The sequence below is a fragment of the Trichoderma reesei genome (genome assembly GCF_000167675.1).
Source record: "Trichoderma reesei QM6a unplaced genomic scaffold TRIREscaffold_37, whole genome shotgun sequence".
NCBI classification, from domain to species: domain Eukaryota; kingdom Fungi; phylum Ascomycota; class Sordariomycetes; order Hypocreales; family Hypocreaceae; genus Trichoderma; species Trichoderma reesei.
In genome coordinates this window covers 3,158-22,213 of record NW_006711184.1, presented here as the reverse complement: position 1 = coordinate 22,213, position 19,056 = coordinate 3,158, and the positions used below count along the sequence as shown (strand labels likewise).

The following is a 19,056-nucleotide window of genomic DNA, read 5'->3' as shown; positions in this document are numbered from 1 at the left end:
ATTGTCAGATCGAGATTCCCATCTCATCGGGTAGCTGCTCTAAACGCCTCCAAGTAATAACTGCGTCTCGTGCTTGTTTCTTGTCTTCGCTCTGCAGAGACCGCAATAACTACATCTTGCGACAGGCTCATTCAATCGCAAAGTGGAAAGATGCCCAGTCTCACCAACAGAAACGATGCATCAACTCAATTACCCTGTAGTCTATATCTCATCTCGTAAGCTCGTCTGACCAGAAAAATCCAACACCAAAGCCAAGGAAGGCGAAAAGCAGAATGTTTCCGACATCAAGAGACACGCTAAAATGGCTATTCAATAAGGTTAAACTGAAGGTATCTTGCTGGTTAACGTTTGGAGCGACAGCCGTCAATGAGGCATGGATACTTTAGGTTTCAACTCGCCGAAAGACACAAGTACGCATCACCGACATTTCTACACTACCAAGGTTGACCTGGTTCCTCGGGTTCCTAATCCTTGATTTCCTCTTAGATTCTTCACTCTATTCCAGAATCAACCACAGATACCGGCAGTCATCGATATGGTGAATCCCTCATTATGCGAGCTAGTAATTTAGCCAGCCAGCGATCAAGGATTCCACGATAGGTAGGTAGAGAGGGTGAATGGCGGTGTTTATCAATGGGCGAGTTGAGTCGGCTGTCACACCGAAGCTCAGGTGTACGGGGTTATATCTCGAGTCAGAATGCCGCCTCTAGGCATTAATCTCCACATCCAATGCTTCTGCGGATAACTCATGAGAGCTCGACTGCCGTGACTTTGAAAGTAATGTCGTCTTAGCGTGTCAGGTACTAGAAGAGCTGCATCTGCTGCATCTCCCCTGGCTGCATGTCTCAGATGCCGGTTCAGTTCAAATAACGAGGCTCTCCCTAGGGCTCTCATCACGTTTGTCTCCTCTCGTTGACACGATCGTCAACATGAGAAAAAGCCACCACTCGCTGCGGGGTCACTGCAATTTACTCTAGCCGCGATAGCATCACGACGAAAAGAGAGCTCCGTTTCAGCCTCACAGCGTCTGGCTCGTGGCCGTAGCCCGAAAAAGGGCCATGGCGCGCTGCAGGTCGAGTTCAGCTGTCAAGGGTCCCCGTCAAATGGCGAAGCTGCAAGCTTTGGACTTCAGCCCCAGCTCCTTTTGCCGGTGCGCTGCCAAGGCGCCGTTGGGCTGCTATTCCTCTAAACCGTTGGCGCTGGGCAGGGGTTCCCCGTGATGGGTTGAAGAGAGAGAGAGGAAGCAGAGGAAGAAGCAGAGGAAGAAGCAGAGGAAGAAGCAGAAGCAGAAGCGGGAGAGAGAAATGTGTGAGAGGAAAGCTCTCTTGACTCCGTCATCCTCTTTTGTATTCGTCTTGTGTCGCCATATTGGCTTGTCACAAGCGACTCTCTCCCTGGTGTTGCCGCTGGTGTCGTGTTTTTTTCTGTGCCAATATAGACTGAGCTGCAAGAGTTGCTCTTCTCGAGAAGCAGCAGCTGAATAACAAAACAGCATCTTCTCGACCTTCACCACCCGCCTTCTTTTCTAAATCATATTACATAGCGTTCTTGCCTTGGGCAGCCACAGCCGGCCATGCGCCGATCAATACGGACGCGGCTGTCCTTCGCTCCAGTCATCGCGTTGGCAGCGCTTGTCGAAGCTGATCTCAACTACGTGACGGACCTGGAGATTTACTCTCTCTTGGTAGGTTGTGATCTTCTGTAACATACCAGCCCTTGTACAGTCGCAACAAGAGACGGCTAACGCAAAGCTTCCTGCTCACAGGCCCCTTGTGTCTCCGACGCCATCTCATACAACATCGCGACGCTCACATACGGCACAATATGCGGCGACTCGGAAACAGAATTGCAGTCATGCGCCTGCTCCAACACGGAGCGCTTCAACAGCATCACGTCGTCCATCTCGCGAGACGTCAGGAACAGTTGCGGTAGCACCGCAACCGACGACCAGCAGAGCGCATCGAGCGTCATGGCCAAGTACTGCAACCAGGACCTGCCCATCACATTCTCGACGCCGACGAAGAACGTTGTCGAGGCCTACATCACCGACTTGAGCCAGATCAACTATCTCCCTCAATGCGCTCAGTCGGCTCTGTCACAGGCAGTCATGGGGGATGTACGTTTGCTCTCTTATACGGCCTTTTACGTGCGTGACGGAGATGGGAGGAGAACTGACCACAAGACCAACTGCGCAGAATATCTCCAGGTGCCCCGAAGCCGCCAATCTGTTTGCGCCCTGTGTCTGTGGAAAGGGTGGGATCCCCTCACAAGTCAGCGACGTGATTAGCAAGTCTGTTCGGTAGGTCGAGCTTCATCTCTGGATCGATGCGTGGGTTTGTTGTGCTAATGGATGATGGGCGTCTCCAAGATACTCGTGCTCCAACGGAGGCGACATCACCGCTGCCCAGGACTTTTACAACGAATACTGCGCCATGAACAACGGAACGACGACGTTTACGCAGCCGCCAGGGCCTCCGGGAGACAGTATGTCGAGCAAGGGCTTCTTATATGCCGTTCCATATAGGACTACTGCGAGATACACAGGGACTAACATCTGGATCTTCACGCAGTGACATACCACATTACCGCCTTGCCCCAGTTCAAGTCGTTGCGGTCGTGCGCCCAAAGCGGTGTTGCGTCTGCTATCCTCCATGCAAGTCTGCTGCTTCTGTTGTCTTTCAGCTCAGCTCCAAATCCATACATGACGAGATCACCGAAATACTAACACTCGACTTGTGCAGCAAACGGCCATCTACTGCGCCACCGGCCCTCAAGCCCTCGCCTCGTGCGTCTGCATCAAGTCCGGCATGAGCCGCAAGATCCTGAGCACCCTCACCTCCAACGTCAAGTGGAACTGCGACAACACGGCCACTGCAGACGTCACCTCGGCCCTCGACGTCTTTGCCGTCTACTGCAGCGCGGCCGAGAAGGAGACTGTCCTGTCCATAACGGATACCGCCACGGAAACGTACCCGCACCCTACCAACCGAGTCTCTTCGTTTTCCGCCAGCCCTTCAGAGACGGGGAGCGGCGGCGGCGGCGGCAGCAGCAGTGACGGAGGGAACAACTCGGACAATGGGGGACAAGACGGTTCATCCTCTGATGGGAGTGGTGGAAACAGCTCGGGCTCGAGCTCAAAGACAAACTCCATCAACAAGACGGCCGTCATTGCGGCCTGTGTCCTTGCCGGCGTCGTCCTCATTGCCGCAATCGCCGCCGTGGCATTCTTCGTCCGCCGAAAGCGCAACAAGAACAAGGGGGAGCAGCTGCCGGCAGTGGATGGGCCAAACCCCCAAGGACCCCCCGAGCTCGAAAACACGGCCAAGATGGGCCCGAACGTCGCCGTCGTGCCCGAGCTTCACAGCACCGAGAGACAGGAGCTTCAGGGGAGCACCGGGACGCCTGCCAGCGAGTTGCCGCCCAACTACGGCACTCCGCGGCCGGAACTTCAGGGGAGTGGTGAGTACAAGCCGCCGGTTTCGCCGGTGCACGGGGGAGGGTATCAACCGCCTCACTCGCCGTATCATGGGCATCAACAGGGGACTGCGACGGTCTCCCCTGCAACGCCGAATACGTACGGGGCTGGATGGCAGTCTGGGCCGGTTGCGGAAACGTACGAGCTGGATTCGGCGACATGGAAGGCTTCATAGTCACAAGCACTTCCCGTTTGTTCCATTCTATATCTATGAGATGCCTCTCTGTTGTGTCTCTTGTTTCTCTGGTGTTCAAGGTTTGTGGAAATGGCAAGAGAGGGTCATAATATTTCATTTTACTCTGTTCTGTCACTATTGCGATTAGAAGATTCCCTACAGGTACACGCGCTCATCATACATACTTGTTTTTTTGTCACCTTTCATGCCATGCCTCGCAGCACCTCAACCTCGGCAGACAGAGGAGGGACATGAGCTTCGAAACCGCTTATCCAGGGGAGTTGCTCTACGTTTGCCATGACCTGCTCCCACCCCCATTCATACTCGTTCATCATTTGAGCAATCATTCTCAGGGCAGGGTCCCTTTCGAAGGAGAGTTCCGACATGGTTGCGCAGAGAACTAGAAGCCAGAACTGGAAAGGGATGAAGTAGGGCGTTGTCGAGACAAGGCTCCTGACGCTATAGCTTTGCAGGAGGCGCAGCAGGCGGCTGACGTATAGGGCTGGCGATCCCGGGAACGCTTGCGCCTTTTGTTTGACGCCGAGGATCCAGAGCAGCGCCCCCAGACGAAGAGCCTCGGTGAAGCAGCAGGGCAAGTCCATGCTCGCGTGCGGATGAGACGGAGAATCGAGGAGGCGGTAGGCGATGGGGTTGAGGCGGGTGCCGAGGAAGAGTTCCTCCTTCCAGAGGTCCTCGCCCCGGGCGTCGTGCTTGGCTTGGATGACTTCGGTGAGGCTGCCGATGTCGCGGAGGGCGGAGACGACGATGAGATGGTGGGTTTCGTGGCTGGGGCAGAGGTTGATGAGGTGGTAGGGTAGGGGGGTGAGGATCTCGTGGGAGTGGTGGTGACGGGGGACGATAGGGGGGAGGAGCTTTGATGGGAGTGGGAAGCGGGGTTTCTGGTCAAAGAGGAGGGAGGCTATTGTGTCAATCCTTGGGGGATTTTTGTGTGTTAGAAAGAGGAATGGTAGGAGGAGGGGGAAGTTGGGAGTTTGGCATACCAGAATAGCATCATGAGGGTTTCTTGGTTTCCAGAGAGGCTTTCGATGCCGCCTCTCATGGTGATCATGAGTTTGAGGCCGTCGAGATGAACACGAGCTTGATCCAGGTCCGCAATGATGTACTAGGAAACCAAACCAACCCCCTTGAGATCAGTTACGGCTTCGGATATGGAACGGGGAGCGACATACATTGTAGCAGATGCAGCCCATGACGGCGCGTATCACGTCGTCTGCCGTCGCAACGGTAATGTCGGGATTCCGTAGTTTCGTCTCGATGCACGACACAATCTCGGTAGAGCGGGCCAGGGCAAAGATGATGCTCTTCTCCGTGGGCTGGGAGTGGATGGCGGTGCGGACCTCGGGGCCGGTGAGGTAGTTGCGGCAGAAGGTGGAGGCTTTGAAGGCGAAGGGGAACCAGAAGCGGGATTTGCGGGAGTCTGTTGTTGTTGGGAGTAGAAGATGTCAATATATAATACGTCTGTTTACTTGGCGACCCTTGATGTGGTTGTGAGATAAGGAGAAAAAGACTTGAGGCTTACTAGTGAGGGACGAGTTCCAGGCGACTGCTAGGGCCAGGCCATATGCTGCGAAGGCGTCCATTGCCCAGTTGTGCTCTAGGATGGCGAGAGGATGTTGGTCCCAAAAGGGACGCGTGAGAGGCGGGAGGGGGTGGACGGGGGTGCCGCATGTGTTGGATTGAGACTGCGGTTGTAGCTGCATATGTGATTGAGGCTGAGCTTGAAGATTACTCTGTGCTTGTAAGAAGGACACTTTGACAGGAGGAGATGAGGGAGATGAAGTTGATGCCCCTGACGTTGCTGATACAGCTGGCCTTGCTGCTGCTGCTGCTGATGATGATGGAGGCGTCATTAATGTATCAGCTTGTGCTTCTGCTTCTGCTTGTGCCTGTGATTCTGCTGCCGCGGACCGCACTCGCAGCTTCACCTGCGGGTTCCGCGGCGGCTTCCGGCGCGCCTTGCCAATGTCACGCATGACGTGCTGCCGGATCTGGCGCTTCGTCTGTGCGTCTCGGGGCCTGCCGCGGGCTGAGCCGGTGGAGTTGATGAAGAGCAGATGCGGGCCTTCGGGTGCGTTGTCTTGTTTGGGAGCCATTGTGTCTACCTAGGCGAGTTGACTCTGTTCGTATAGGTGATTTGTAAGAAGCAGGGAGTATGGGTGTGCTCCAGGGTTCGAGTCTGGTTGGTTGAGATGGGCGAGGAGGGTTATTGCTTTGCTGTGGCTGATGTCCTTTGGGAGTCAGTATGAGAGCTTCAGTACAAGTGAACCGTCCGGAGTGTTGGCATGGTGTACAAGTATCGTGTAGTGTAATTGGTTGACCAGCGGCACAGTCTCAGGGGTCCTCGGTGTCTTCAGTTTCTGTATGCGAGACGAGGAAGACCATATGCCTAATGAGGCTATAGGAGGAGAAGACGGAGCTTTAAGTAGCAACAGCAAGAAGTGAGATGACATCGCCTCGGACGGCTTCCAACAAAGTGATTACCACAACTCCCTCCCATCTAAAGTCTTCTATCTCTAGTCTCGATCATGTCAGAACCCACGTTGCTGCGATTCATTAATCAGCTCCCCCTGGCGGCCAATCAAGGCCTCTCCAGCTGAACCGACTCGTCCGCCTGGCTTCCACCAGCTCCCGCTGCCAGGACGCGGCTATTCCGGAAGCGGTTTCTGGTATCCCTGCTCGTGCGTCTGTAGCGCCGATCCAGTGGCTTTTGGAAGCTCGGGACAGCTTTATGATGAATTGAGTTGTAGGACTGATAAGTCTCCTGAGATTCTGGTTACCTGCTGGGGACTGTGCTGGGCTTGTGGGGAGGGCGAGGAGAAGCAGAAGAGAGAGGTCACGGACGATAGGCAGACGGGTACTCATATGTATGAACTCGCATATGTATCTTATTGTGACTGCCGTGATGACTTTGGTGGGTAGCAATGGGTACAAAGGAGATGGATAGCCTACTCGCATTTGTCAGAAGGGGGCTTTTCTCATCACGATCAATAGCCGGATTTCTAATGGTGGTTCCTTGTGTTGAGGACCATTGAGAGTATCTGGAAATCTCGAAGGCAGGGCTAGAATTAGCAAGTGGATTCGAATCGAGGTTGGGAAAGGATGGAGATGGCCTCGCTGGGGTCTGGTTCACATAAAAGGGGAGGCGTGAGCTCCTGTTGTAACCCAAAATTTGACTCAACGGCACGTCTTTATCAGTCCTGCAATCCCAGTCGAACAATATCAACCAAAAACGCGACATAATCATGTCTACCGACTTTAGCGGAAAGCTCGCCATCGTCACCGGAGCCTCCAAGCTCAACGGCATCGGATTCGCAACTGCGTATGCCCTTGCCAAGGCTGGCGCTGATGTATGGAAAATCACCCCCTATTTTGCTACGCCTCACCCAGATGTGATATCTTTTCCCGAGTTGGTGACTGACATAGAACCCAACTCTGAAATAGATTGTCATCCACTACAACTCTAACAAGACTGCCGCCAATGAATGCCTCGCCAAGATCAAAGAAGTCGGCGTAAAGGCCATTGCCGTGCAGAGTAACGCAGCCTCCGTCACCTTTGGCACCGACATCGTCAACGCCACCATCGCCGCGTTCCCAGGCCGCAAGATTGATATCCTTATCAACAACGCGGGACACGTCACGATGCAAGAGAGCCCGGCAAAGACCACAATCGAGGAGTTCGACGCCCTGTTCCATCCCAACGTCCGCGGGCCTCACTTGTTGACCATTGCCGCCTTGCCTCATCTTGCTTCCCCCGGTGGCCGCATCGTCAATATCGGCAGTGTTGTTGCTCGCACGGCAACCAAAGTCGCGACGCTATACTCTGCTACCAAGGGCGCGCTCAACACGCTGACTTTGGCCTGGGCGGAGGAGCTGGGTGACAGGGGGATCACGGTCAATGTCGTTGCTCCGGGGCCGATCTCGACGGATTATGCGCCGCCGGAGGAGGCTGAGCTGACGCAAAAGTTTCGTGTGATGCAGCATGTGAAGAGGAATGGGACGCCGGAGGAGGTTGCTAGTGCTGTTCTGTTTGTGGCGAGTCCCGGGGCGAGCTTCATGACGGGGCAAGTTCTCGGCATTGACGGTGGTATGAACTACCTTTGAAGAGGAGGAGGGACGGGCGATGGACATGATATGTGGGCTGTTTTGCATGTTGAGCGTGTGTTGTATGAAACTGAGATGTTAGATGGTTAACTCGTTTGCTAGACGGAATAGAGGCATCTCATCACCCCAGTCTCCTGCCAATGGCAAAGACAAAGATCGTGCATCCAGATTTCCATAGAAATTAGATATAGCTTCCGTGCTTTGGCTAATCGAAATATCGAGTAGTCGTCCTTGCCAAGAGGAGCTGAAATCTGAAAAAGAGCCGGTCTTCTGACACTTATACAGCCAAATCTTGGGGTTTCTGCCGTCTGTCCAATCATCCCAGATGAGGAGCTGAATCTGGCGTTCGGCTAATGAAAAGCTTAATGGAGATGCATTTTTCATGACAAAAAATTGTCCTGTTGACTGATAGATGCTGTTGGAGCACAGAACCAGCAGGAATGCGGCGGCCCCGGACGATCCGAGCGGGAGACGGCAAGCTTGTGGCGCAGCTCCGTTCCACTCCTCATGATACCTACCTACTATTCTGTCAGCCAAAGGAGAAGATAACAAGGGCATGATGAAGCTTTCAAAAGGTCCCTTCAGTCTAAAACATCTAGATGATCATCATTGGGCCTGATCTGACACACACACACACACACGCACCGATCTCAAAGGGAGCCGACGTCAGATGGCCGCGTTGAGTCGTCGTAAGCTCAGAAATGGAATGACGAGATTCTTACAAGGTTACAATGACTTTTTCATTCTCCAGACGATGAGAGCTGAAAACCGTGGCTGGTAGACTAAATACCTTATTTTCTTTCTGCTTCAGCTGTTTATAATGCTTGTTGCTTCTCACTCGTCTTGAGTAAGGTAGAGCACAGACTTCGCTGTTCGATGACATTGATCTGTAATTGAGCACTTCCATCTTTGAGGTGATGAGCTTTGTAGACCTCAAGGCAACCTGGAAGACAGAGAAGCCAATTGACAGGTCTCTCTTATCGTCAGCATTGAGTCAACCGCAGTGAACTCGTTGATGCCATTGCCAACCCCTCCCTGACGTCTCCCTAGGTAGTATTGGAAAGATGATCAGCGTTTGGCGCATTCTCCTCAGTTTCCTTGTGTCTTTGGTGTTATTCGGTAGGCCACGGGTGCAAAAAGCAGTAACACCACCTTCGCTGATGACGAGCGTAGCTTCATATCCTCCCGGCACACAAGCATCGCCTCTCGACCAGAGAGCTGCACCAGTTGCCCCCGACGGCTACACGCCAGCCCGCGTCTCATGCCCGGCAAACCGGCCCACCATCCGCGCAGCAACGGGCCTCTCGCGCAACGAAACAGACTGGCTGCCCCTCCGCACGAACAACACCGTCGAGGCCCTCAAGGACGTCCTCAGCCGCGCCAACATCAGCGGCCTCGACACGGGCAGATACATTGACAATCTCACCAATGTCGGGACCGGCCTCCCGAGAGTCGCCATTGCCATCTCCGGAGGAGGATACCGGGCGTTGATGAATGGGGCGGGAGCTCTGGCGGCGTTTGACAACAGGTCGACGAATGCGACGGAGGCGGGACACCTGGGGGGGCTGTTGCAGTCGGCGACGTATCTCAGCGGATTGTCGGGTGGGAGTTGGCTTGTCGGGAGTCTCTATGTACAGAACTTCACGTCGGTTGAGTCCATCTCCTTGGCCACGGATGGGTTCTTGAGCACGCTCTGGCAGTTTGACAACTCCATCATCAACGGTAAGACCCGGTTGTTTGTCCTTGAATGAGTGAGTGAGTGGCCGGCTAACCTCTCTCGATAGGGCCATCTGGTCAGTCTGTCATTAGTTACTACCGTCAGCTGTTTGACGACGTCGACGGCAAAAGCAATGCTGGCTTCAACACCACAATTACAGACTATTGGGGCAGAGCTCTGTCTTATCAGCTCGTCGATCCATCTGATGGAGGACCTGGTATGTAACTTCCCCTCGAAGAGCACACGCATATGCAGCGTCCTGATTCTTCATAACAGCATTCACCTTCTCGTCGATATCGAATGACTCAGACTTTGTGAATGCTCAAGCTCCCATGCCGCTCATCGTGGCTATCGAGAGGACATCGGGCCAGCTTCAGATAGCCAGCAACTCCACAATCTTCGAGTTCAACCCCTGGGAAATGGGATCGTACGACCCAGGCCTGGAAGCCTTTGCGCCGCTCCAATTCGTCGGCTCCAACTTCACCAATGGTTCCATTCCTCGTGATGGAGAGTGCATTGCCGGAGTTGACAACGCGGGCTTCGTCATGGGCACGTCGTCTTCTCTCTTCAACCAGGCTTTCCTACAGATTGGGCGAGTCGAGGGCGTTCCGGAATTCCTCATCCGTGCCATCAACGAGTCGCTGGCCAACGTGGGATCGGAGAACAGAGACATTGCAAACTGGCCGAATCCCTTCTTCGGGTACAACGCCAGCGTCAACGTGAATGCAAATACCACCGTTCTGGCTCTCGTCGATGGCGGCGAGGATTTGCAGAACATTCCTCTGCATCCGCTGCTTCTGGCCGAGAGAGAAGTCGACGTTGTCTTTGCTGTCGACGGTTCTGCCGACACGGAGACGCTGTGGCCCAACGGCACCTCCATGGTGGCCACCTTCAACCGGTCAGAGGCAAGGGTGTCATCCAACGACAGCAGGTTCCCAGACGTTCCCGATCAAAACACCTTTGTCAATCTCGGCCTGAACCAGCGGCCCACGTTCTTCGGCTGCAGCAACGGGAGCAACACGCCCTCAGGGCCGCTCATCGTGTACATGCCCAACGCCCCTTACTCGTTCCACTCCAACGTGTCGACATTTGACCTGGAGTACAGCGACGCGGAGCGCAACCAGATCATACAGAACGGATACAACATGGCTACCATGGGCAACGGCACCGTCGACCCGAACTGGCCGACGTGCGTTGGCTGCGCGATCCTCTCACGGAGCCTCATCCGGACGAGGACGGCGGTTCCTGCAAAGTGCAGGGACTGCTTTGCGAGGTATTGCTGGAATGGGACGACGAATGACAGCTTGCCGAATACGTATGAGCCTGCGCAGATTCTGGAGGGTTCGACGCAGCAGGCGGATTCCTCTTCGGCGGCGAGGCTAGGGGGGACGCTGCTTTTGGCTGTTGTTGCGTTGATGGTTGCTCTTTAAAGGGGGGGTGGGGGAAGGACGGGGGAAAGTGTTGATGTAATGCTAGGACTTGTTGGATATGACAAGATTGTATGAATTGTATGTATAGCTCAGATTGATGCCGGATCAAGTTTCGACAACCTGCTGCCAGTGAGCCACTTTTGAGAAGCTCATAACCTTGATGCTATACCCAAGGCTATGAAAAATACCTTGAGCTTGAGCTGTAGCAGAGAGGTGATAAATCACCTTGCCTAAACCTAGTCAGCCCACGCTCGTATGTGATGCCTGCTTCTCATCATGCGGCCCACTCCCCGTCTATACCATGTATCTCAATCGACGGAAAAATAATTCTGCTTCGTATTGGAAGTAAGCTTCCACTTTAGAATAGAGCCTTGTCTTTGGAATCTGTCATGACTGGAATAGGCAGCTTCGGGATCGCCTGTGCACAGAACTTCAAGAGCAAGCTAGCCAGGGGTCCTATCCCGACCTGCCTTGTTGGTCAAAGAGCGTGGCTGCGATTTGTGGAATGGGGAGCTGACTGTGGAGATGCGAACAGAGAAGCTCTTGAGGCCCAGGTTTGTCGGTATCTCGTAGTTCTAGTCCTTTATAGTAGTAGAGGGTTTAGGTCGAGCCTGGTGAGGAGTCTTGTCCTGTGATGCAGGGATCAGAGAAGGCTCGGGGGCGAACCCTGCGAATTTGAGGATAAGACTGCCCTTCGGGATAATTGTCATGAGAGGCTTGTGAGATTTTAGTCAGTGCATGTTCGACTGACCGAGCATGAAGCCATCATGACCGGCTGGGCTATGAGGGAACGGGGGGAGGCCGTGGTGTATATAAGACAAGGCCGCATCTCGGGTGTAAGTCGCATCAAGACCATTGACAGAAGCAACCAAAGACACTCCCAAGCAATCCTCTCCCGCAATACCACAACAATGAAGTTCTCCATCTCCATCACAACCCTCTCCCTGGCTCTCACAGCCTCCGCCTCCCCCATCAGCGAAACCCAGCCTGCTGCCGAGAAGAAGGCCGCCGCCGCCATCTCCGGCTCCGGCACCCCCGGCTCCATCTTCATGTTCGGCTCCGCCGCCAACTGCCGCCAGATCTTCTACGACTTTGGCGCCTGCGGCCTCAGCACCTTCTTCGCCGACAAGGTCCCCGCCAGCATGCCCCTCGTCGCGATCCCCTCGGGCATCTTTGACCGGTTTGGCGAGGCGCAGGACAACAGCCTCTGCGCAAAGGTCATTACCATGACGCACAACGGGGTGACGAGGCAGGCGATTGTTGCGGATGAGAACACGAGCAGCGAGCAGTCTATTGACATGTGTTTGGATCTGTGGCAGGCGTTTGGTGGGCATGATGGCGATGGGTCCCTGATTACGAACTTTAGCTGGTCGATTGCAGCGTAGAAAGGATTATTGAGGGGTGGATGGGGACTTGGGCGGTGTTAAGAGGTTTTGGCTCACGAAGCCCTGTATATATTCACCAAATCTCTGGCAAGGCTCGCCTAGATGATGCTGTACATAGCGACACATGGTGACGATGTAAATAGATGGTGTATTGCCCCCTTGCTGTTGAGATGACTCGATACTCGTTTGACTCTTGTCCTTGTGCTTTCCGGCTGGCTGTAGGCTACTTCCATGCGAGCATTTCAGACTGCAGAATTACCAGCCAGGCATCATCAGTCGCAGCCCACTTTCTTATAGCATCCAAAGTCTGTTGGATCTCCTCCTCGGATATGCCAGCATCCACCCAAGTCTGGTAGAACGGATCCCCTTTTTGCAGCTGACCCTCGGCCCGCCAGGCCAGCCGCTGACGAGCCTCCGGGCCCGAGGACACAGAAGCCGCAGCTCCAACGCGGACCTTTCCCCCATCGGCGTCGAACCCGGCACCCCGAAGCAGCGCCGGCATCATCGTCGCGGTAGGATCCGCCTCAGGGGCACCTCGGCGAGACGCCCGGAGCTGGTTCTCTCCCCACAGCCGATCGAGGTTCAAGCTCTGCGGGTAAAAGTGGTGACCCATGCCGTCGCGGGTGGCGAGGATTCCGCCCGGCTTCAGGGCCCGCCGCATCTCGGTCAGGGCCCGGAGTGGTATGTCCGGCGGCGGGAGATGGCCAATGACCTGGGAGCTGAAGACGACATCGAACGTGTTGTCGGGATAGGGAAGGCCGTCGACAACGTTGCCCTCTTCGAAGATGACGAATCCTGGCCCTTGGCTGGGGACGCCGGATTCCTCTGCCAGTGCCTTTGCCTTTTGTAGCACGTCGGGCGAGATATCGACACCGATTGTCGTGCCTTGGTTGGCATACTTGGCCAGGCTTGTCGTAATGGTTCCCGGCCCGCAGCCTACATCAAGAATGTGGTCCGTCGACTTGATGTAGGGTAGTAGAAAGGCGGCATCTGTCTCCGCCTTGCGTCGAAGATGGGTTGCGATGGTGTAGTCGGAGTGACCTCGCGCATAGTAGCTGGGCAGATTGGTTTGCGCCATGTTCGTAGTTAGTCACTTTGAGCTGAATATTGGGTATTTCATGTTCTTCGAAGCGTCTTGCGTCGTATTTAACGTATAGGCACTTCCATAGAGAGGCTCGGGCGAGACGGACGTGTGTGCCTCAATCCAGCGATGGAGGCCGGGACCCAGTCGGCAGCCCAAGGCAGCTCCCCCCCTTTCTCAACTCCGAACCCCGCGAGAGCTGCCGCCTTTGGTTCCACCTCGGGTCCGTATTACCCCATTCGGACGAGGAGACCCGAGAGCACGCAACAACGCGGTGCAGCCATTGGTAAGAAACTCTTCTGTCGGGGTATAAGTGATTGCGGTGAGTCCTGCGACTATTGCTGCGAGATTCAACGTCCATCCTCTTAAGGCTGAAGCAACTCATTCCAGTATGTCCAGTCCACAGCCTCATCCTGGATGAGATCACCCATGCGCACTGTCTGCAGTTCCTCCCCCTCCGCCGCTGGGCCCTCCGTCGTCTCTGCTCGTTGCCTCGCTGCCTGCAATGTCTCAATAAACTTGGGCACAACTGCGACTTGATCGAATGCTTTGTACCGAGTCTCCCAGGCTCGTAGAATTAAATTGGCCAGTTCAGCAAAGAACTCATCGTCAGATGGCGGCATCAACGATTGTTGTCCGTAGACCTCTTCGACTAGAGTCCAGGCAGTCTCGACCAGCGGCCCGCTCGTCCTATGCCGAAGCTCACTCACCATGTGCACAAAGGCATCCACTTGGGTCCGACATATCATGTGGTCCACCAGCTTGGTCGAGAAGCTGCTGTTGCGCACTTCAAGATTCAGCTCCAGCAGCGTAACACTGCTCTCAAAGACGAGATCCTGATCAACCTGGGACATGTATCGACCTCCCTCGGGCTGATTGCGGGGGTGGAACATCAAAAACCGTTGATTATGGATGGTTAGGCCCGCCAGGGCTGCCGAGAGTTGGTGCAAAGGTATGCTCGGGTCGAGGTGGGCGAGATACTTTTCCTGGAGCATACGGTCCACCTCACCAAGCACCATTTTCTTCTTTGCCATGCTCTCAGCGCTTGTTGATGTGATGAATTCGGCTGCCTTTTCCCTAGGATCGAGACCGCCAGAGAACTGGGATGATTTTCGCACAAACTTCCACAAATCGTATTTCATGAGACAGTAAACCATCTCCGTGGCCGCCGTGTGCTGGACGGCCGGCGGCTTCTCCATGAGGGGATGCAGGTCCGCATCGTTGACATTCATGGGGAGACGCACATCACCGAGATCGTCGACGGTCGACAGCAGTCCCATGCCCCGGCGGACGCGCGAGTTGAGGCCGCGGATGTACCACCACAAGCGGACCTGCATCTCCTGCTCGAAGAAGGGCGTATGAGGATCTTTGGCGACGCGGTGCAGGCCCAGTCTGTGAGCGATACGCATAGCCACTGCGACTGCCGTGATGGCAAAGTCGGACTGGGGATCTATCATCTTCGAGATGGAGTGAATGGCCGTTAGCTGCGTCTTCATCGCTACTATACGACGTAGATTTGACCTACTATGATGAGGGTCAAAGCTTGTAAAACATGTAGGTCCCGGGTTGCGAACAGATTGGTGCCAGACAGGGCTCGCAACGCTCCCATGCGATATCGGTTCATGAGCACCGACCTCGTTTCTCCGAATACGTCTCTGCAGATGGCTGGCTTCATCGAAGCAACGGCCAGCGCGTACACGGCGAACATGGTGGCCTCGAGCGGCTTTGCTACTGTTTCCACCGTCCAAGCTGTCTCGAGGATCTTCTGCTGAAGAGTAGGTGCGTGAATAAATTTGGTCAATGGGTTGACGTTGTCTGCAAAAGCTTGCCAAAGCTTGAAAACGTGCTTGGGATCAGGGTGTAACTCGTACTGCTCCGGAGCCGTACATAGAGGATAGGGAGAGAGCAGCAGAGACGGCGTAGTGACAGCTGCACCTGCGTGTGTAGACATGTCGTCTTCTTTACTCTCGTCATGTTGAGCAAGTTGTGAGATTGGCGGAGTTTTCAGCTTCCGATATTCTTAGCAGAGACGCATAGATGAGCAACATTAAGGAACAACGCACAACTTCAGGGAGGCTAGACCAAAGCCATGCTGCCCCAGCCTGTTCGCCTGATGCAAGCAGGGCATCGTGTCTGGAGCTCCCATCATCTACTTGGGCTGCTAGATGGTCCTCAGATTCTACTGTGGCGCTGTCGACGGAAGCCGTGGGTTCAGGGACTGTCCGAGTCTCGGGGCCTCCAACAAGCTTGTCCTCCCAGTGAGAGCGGATCCACGAATTGCCCAGAGCTTCAAACGGGATCCCATGGCTGTCGAGGATCGATTCCAGCTCACGAACTCTAGACAGAAGATCGCCCTGCGTCAAGCGTCTCCGGTGCCTCTGTGACGGTACGGGGGCCCGATAGATGCAAGCAGCTCGTGATTTGCAGCAGCTCGAGCACGGCTCCAGCCTGTCGCACTTGACCTTGCGCCTGGCACAGGCCACGCATGAATAGGAATGTTGCGGCATTGCGAGTTCATGCTGGGGCGTTAAAGAGGACAGAGAAGCCTATCTTCGTCATGATTGATTGACGCTGAGGCTGAGCCATATGGCGAGTATTCGGTCATCTTGGGAGGTGCCAGATTGCTGGAGAAGATGACGCATTATGTGATAGATAGACTGTGTGATATATAAATACACACTGTACATATGCACGGTGTCAGTCATAGAATACCTCACTTACACTGTCGATTGTCATGCTGTTGGCCATTCAGAGAAGAGTTCAAGTCAACTTGAGATATTCTTGCATGATCCAAGATGGTACCGCGTTCATGTTGCTAACGGAAAGTGTCCACTCTTGTTCCATCTCACCAACAATGACATCGATGTAGGGACATGGCCCATAAGACCAAGGACAACCAATCCAACCCCCTCAGAGCCCCTTCTCTCTTCGTCATCGTAGAATTGCCACGTCGTTCAGAACAATTATTAACGGCCCTCATGATCTGATTTAGAGAAACCAGCTTGACTTTTAGGGCAGCTTTAATCATTGTATGCTGATACACAATGGCGCTCGTCTCGACGATACGAAGCTTGTAGATGTCCTTGCATCTGCGGTTGAACGAAACATAAGCCTCAGCACCCATATTGTCGAGCCCTGGAAGCTTTGTCCAGATGCACAGCGCTCCGCTCACGACTTTTGTTCTTTTGATCTCAAACACGGTCTTGTAATTGCGATATATCTGGTCACGAGGGATTAAAGGTGGCGTCCCTACAAGCTAACTAAGGATTTGCATATACTCATAACAGTCAATGATGATGATACCCATATGAAACGGTCCTGCAGGGGGTGGAGAGTGCCAAAGTTGGAGGGCAGATGGTATGTGGGCTTCATGGTGGTTTGAGTGGGCTCTTCAGGTTTGTAGGCTTGTAAATGCACCTACGGTGATCGTATAGGTATGTAGATAGCCTGAAGAGTTGATCGCTACCTCACATAAACAACTAGTGACGCAGTTGGGCACCAGTTGAAGAGACCCATGATTTCATAAGATGCATCAGATAGATGAATCCCATCAAGACCTACCTAGTACATCTACTCCTACATTCTGCAGGAAGCAGTAGCCTATGGTCTACATTCAGCTCCTTGTGTCTCCGCCTATACAGGACGCGAAAACTCGCCTTTGTATCAGAGACTTGTCGAGGTGCTCAATTCGACTTACATCCCAGAAGTTAGACCCTCGTCGCAGTCTTCCAAAGTATTGTCAAAGTTCATTTCTGGGTATCTATAGACCATGCTTTAAAGGCACAGTAACTTCATTATAACCACATCATAATCCGCCTTCCTCCATACCTTCACTCTTGTCACCTCACAGGATACGACAAAGGCAGCTCGTCATCCGAGCCCCGATTCATACCCATTGCTCCACCATTAGCAATCCTCGAATTACGAGACGTCCGAGAAGAAATGACCGTTTCCACTTGAATGCCTCCTTCCAAGATCCCGCGAGTGCTGGCAGCTTTGGATTCGTCAAACTGGCCCATGTCATCGTCGATGGATGAAGAATCCTCGGCTGAAGGCTTGGACCTATGGATAGACTGCATCCTGTAATGGTGGGGAGTCTGGTCTTGCTCCTCCTCTTCTTCATGGGCTTGCGTCCTGTGGCCAGATGTGGACGGTTGCTTCATGTCAGAGTTTTCGCCCTTTGCAAGTTTGGTGATGAGTTCTGCCATTTCCATCTCAATGTTCAATTTGACCATGTAAGTGACGGGGTGGAACTGGATATATACGACTTGGTTCGGCAGCGACATGAGACCGATAAGCATAGCCTGTTTGGTTCATTCGTTAGAAAGGAAGGCTATTATCGGGATTTGGGAGTGTGTCAGCTTACGTCCATCAGGATGGAAACCACCATCAGCTTAGCATTGAAGCTGACCAGGGGGGCATATTTGCTCAATCCGTGCTGCATGACGAGGCGCTGCTTGACCGTACGCAAGAAGTAGTAGTTGAGGCCGGCGTCGACAATTAGGATAAGGATCTTGGAAATGCGATCCCACACCTCGTTGATTTGAACATAGCTGCCATCACAAAAGTTGGTCAGTCATCAAGCAATTTGACTTAGATAGCGACACATGACACTCACAGTTCGCTGACTGGGGTTTCAGTATGTGCTGGGATCCAAATGCAAAAGACTGCAATGTTGATGCAGGTAATCACACCCGCGGTTCCCCATTTCAACCTCCATACTGTGTTGTCGTTCTCGGCAATAATTGCAATTCGGTTGACGATGATTTGCATGAGAAGTTGGATCTCAAATACCCATAAGACCAAGAAGAAGAACAGAACGGGCAGCCTGTGATGTCGTGTTAGCAGCTTGCAGCTTCCAACCAAACCTGATTGCGAGGAGTTTGAATAAGGGTATCGGTAGTGAAGCGTATGATGTTTTGTCCGGTCGTATTGACTCAAAAAGTTCGCTCAGCACTTACGAGGGTCCTATGATGCCGTCGAGGAATACCCATCCAATGATGCCGAGGCTAAGGTTGGCCGCAATCTCTCCCCAAACCATGTAGATGTACGGGCTCTTCCATGGTCGTCGGTTTCTCACGGTTTGCTGAATCGCTTTCCAGACAGTCAAGAAGCCGAACCCAAGCGTAAACCCAGCAGCCACAGATGCCAGCTGGATATCCGATGTCGAAGCCATCTCCGCTGTTGAAGGAAGACAAGGTTCTCTCGTCGTCGGATGGAGAAGCGGAATCAGAGTTGGACAACGCAATCCGGAAAGTTGTGACCATCAAGGTCAACCAACAGCTCTGGGGAAAGAAAATCCCAGCCGCATTCACCGAGTGGCGGCCGCTGGTTATTAATGTGGGCTTTCCAAGGAAACACACCCCTTGGCGCTGCCATGTCCATTACAATACGCGAGATCGAGCAGTGTGGAGTTGCGTATCCCTCGTCTTGCGGAGCCATTTACGCGAGATGCCACAGGATCGACCTGTTGATGATCGTGAAGATTTCTGGTCAAGCTTGTAGTAACAGAGTATGCAAGTACTAGTAAGTGCTGCTGTAGAAGAGCCCCTGACGCCAAAACTGACACATGGCATCCGAAAGAGGTTGCCCCCCCTTGCATGGCCTTGAGCCTTCACTCAGCCATAAGAATCGAGTCAACCGGTTCACGCTACTACATCAACTCCACAAG

At 53.7% G+C, this 19,056-nt stretch overlaps 8 protein-coding genes across 8 annotated transcripts; 4 read left to right on the top strand and 4 right to left on the bottom strand.

Annotated features, from left to right (window-relative positions):
- Positions 1-1,573: 1,573 nt before the first annotated feature.
- TRIREDRAFT_72800 (uncharacterized protein) lies at positions 1,574-3,650 on the top strand (the record flags this gene model as incomplete). Its single annotated transcript, XM_006969649.1, has 6 exons — positions 1,574-1,684; positions 1,766-2,116; positions 2,196-2,299; positions 2,369-2,484; positions 2,600-2,616; positions 2,742-3,650. The coding sequence occupies 6 exons, from the start codon at positions 1,574-1,576 to the stop codon at positions 3,648-3,650; spliced, it is 1,608 nt and encodes a 535-aa protein (XP_006969711.1).
- A 203-nt stretch (positions 3,651-3,853) lies between these two features.
- On the bottom strand, positions 3,854-5,764 carry TRIREDRAFT_112328 (uncharacterized protein; the record flags this gene model as incomplete). Its single annotated transcript, XM_006969631.1, has 3 exons — positions 3,854-4,549; positions 4,841-5,088; positions 5,191-5,764. 3 exons carry the CDS (start codon positions 5,762-5,764, stop codon positions 3,854-3,856), a joined length of 1,518 nt encoding a protein of 505 aa, XP_006969693.1.
- A 1,149-nt stretch (positions 5,765-6,913) lies between these two features.
- Positions 6,914-7,772, top strand: TRIREDRAFT_70520 (uncharacterized protein; the record flags this gene model as incomplete). Its single annotated transcript, XM_006969648.1, has 2 exons — positions 6,914-7,018; positions 7,113-7,772. The coding sequence occupies 2 exons, from the start codon at positions 6,914-6,916 to the stop codon at positions 7,770-7,772; spliced, it is 765 nt and encodes a 254-aa protein (XP_006969710.1).
- A 1,160-nt stretch (positions 7,773-8,932) lies between these two features.
- TRIREDRAFT_70527 (lysophospholipase) lies at positions 8,933-10,919 on the top strand (the record flags this gene model as incomplete). Its single annotated transcript, XM_006969647.1, has 3 exons — positions 8,933-9,494; positions 9,557-9,706; positions 9,766-10,919. 3 exons carry the CDS (start codon positions 8,933-8,935, stop codon positions 10,917-10,919), a joined length of 1,866 nt encoding a protein of 621 aa, XP_006969709.1.
- A 911-nt stretch (positions 10,920-11,830) lies between these two features.
- TRIREDRAFT_112325 (uncharacterized protein) lies at positions 11,831-12,304 on the top strand (the record flags this gene model as incomplete). The annotated part of the gene is made up of 1 exon (XM_006969646.1): positions 11,831-12,304. The coding sequence occupies one exon, from the start codon at positions 11,831-11,833 to the stop codon at positions 12,302-12,304; it is 474 nt and encodes a 157-aa protein (XP_006969708.1).
- A 168-nt stretch (positions 12,305-12,472) lies between these two features.
- Positions 12,473-13,382, bottom strand: TRIREDRAFT_124170 (uncharacterized protein; the record flags this gene model as incomplete). The annotated part of the gene is made up of 1 exon (XM_006969630.1): positions 12,473-13,382. The coding sequence occupies one exon, from the start codon at positions 13,380-13,382 to the stop codon at positions 12,528-12,530; it is 855 nt and encodes a 284-aa protein (XP_006969692.1). The 3' UTR covers positions 12,473-12,527.
- Positions 13,383-13,750: 368 nt separating this feature from the next.
- On the bottom strand, positions 13,751-15,892 carry TRIREDRAFT_70570 (uncharacterized protein; the record flags this gene model as incomplete). Its single annotated transcript, XM_006969629.1, has 5 exons — positions 13,751-14,842; positions 14,911-15,314; positions 15,351-15,393; positions 15,452-15,487; positions 15,569-15,892. The coding sequence occupies 5 exons, from the start codon at positions 15,890-15,892 to the stop codon at positions 13,751-13,753; spliced, it is 1,899 nt and encodes a 632-aa protein (XP_006969691.1).
- A 1,332-nt stretch (positions 15,893-17,224) lies between these two features.
- Positions 17,225-18,561, bottom strand: TRIREDRAFT_70500 (uncharacterized protein; the record flags this gene model as incomplete). The annotated part of the gene is made up of 4 exons (XM_006969628.1): positions 17,225-17,689; positions 17,752-17,938; positions 18,004-18,213; positions 18,347-18,561. The coding sequence occupies 4 exons, from the start codon at positions 18,559-18,561 to the stop codon at positions 17,225-17,227; spliced, it is 1,077 nt and encodes a 358-aa protein (XP_006969690.1).
- Positions 18,562-19,056: the final 495 nt, after the last annotated feature.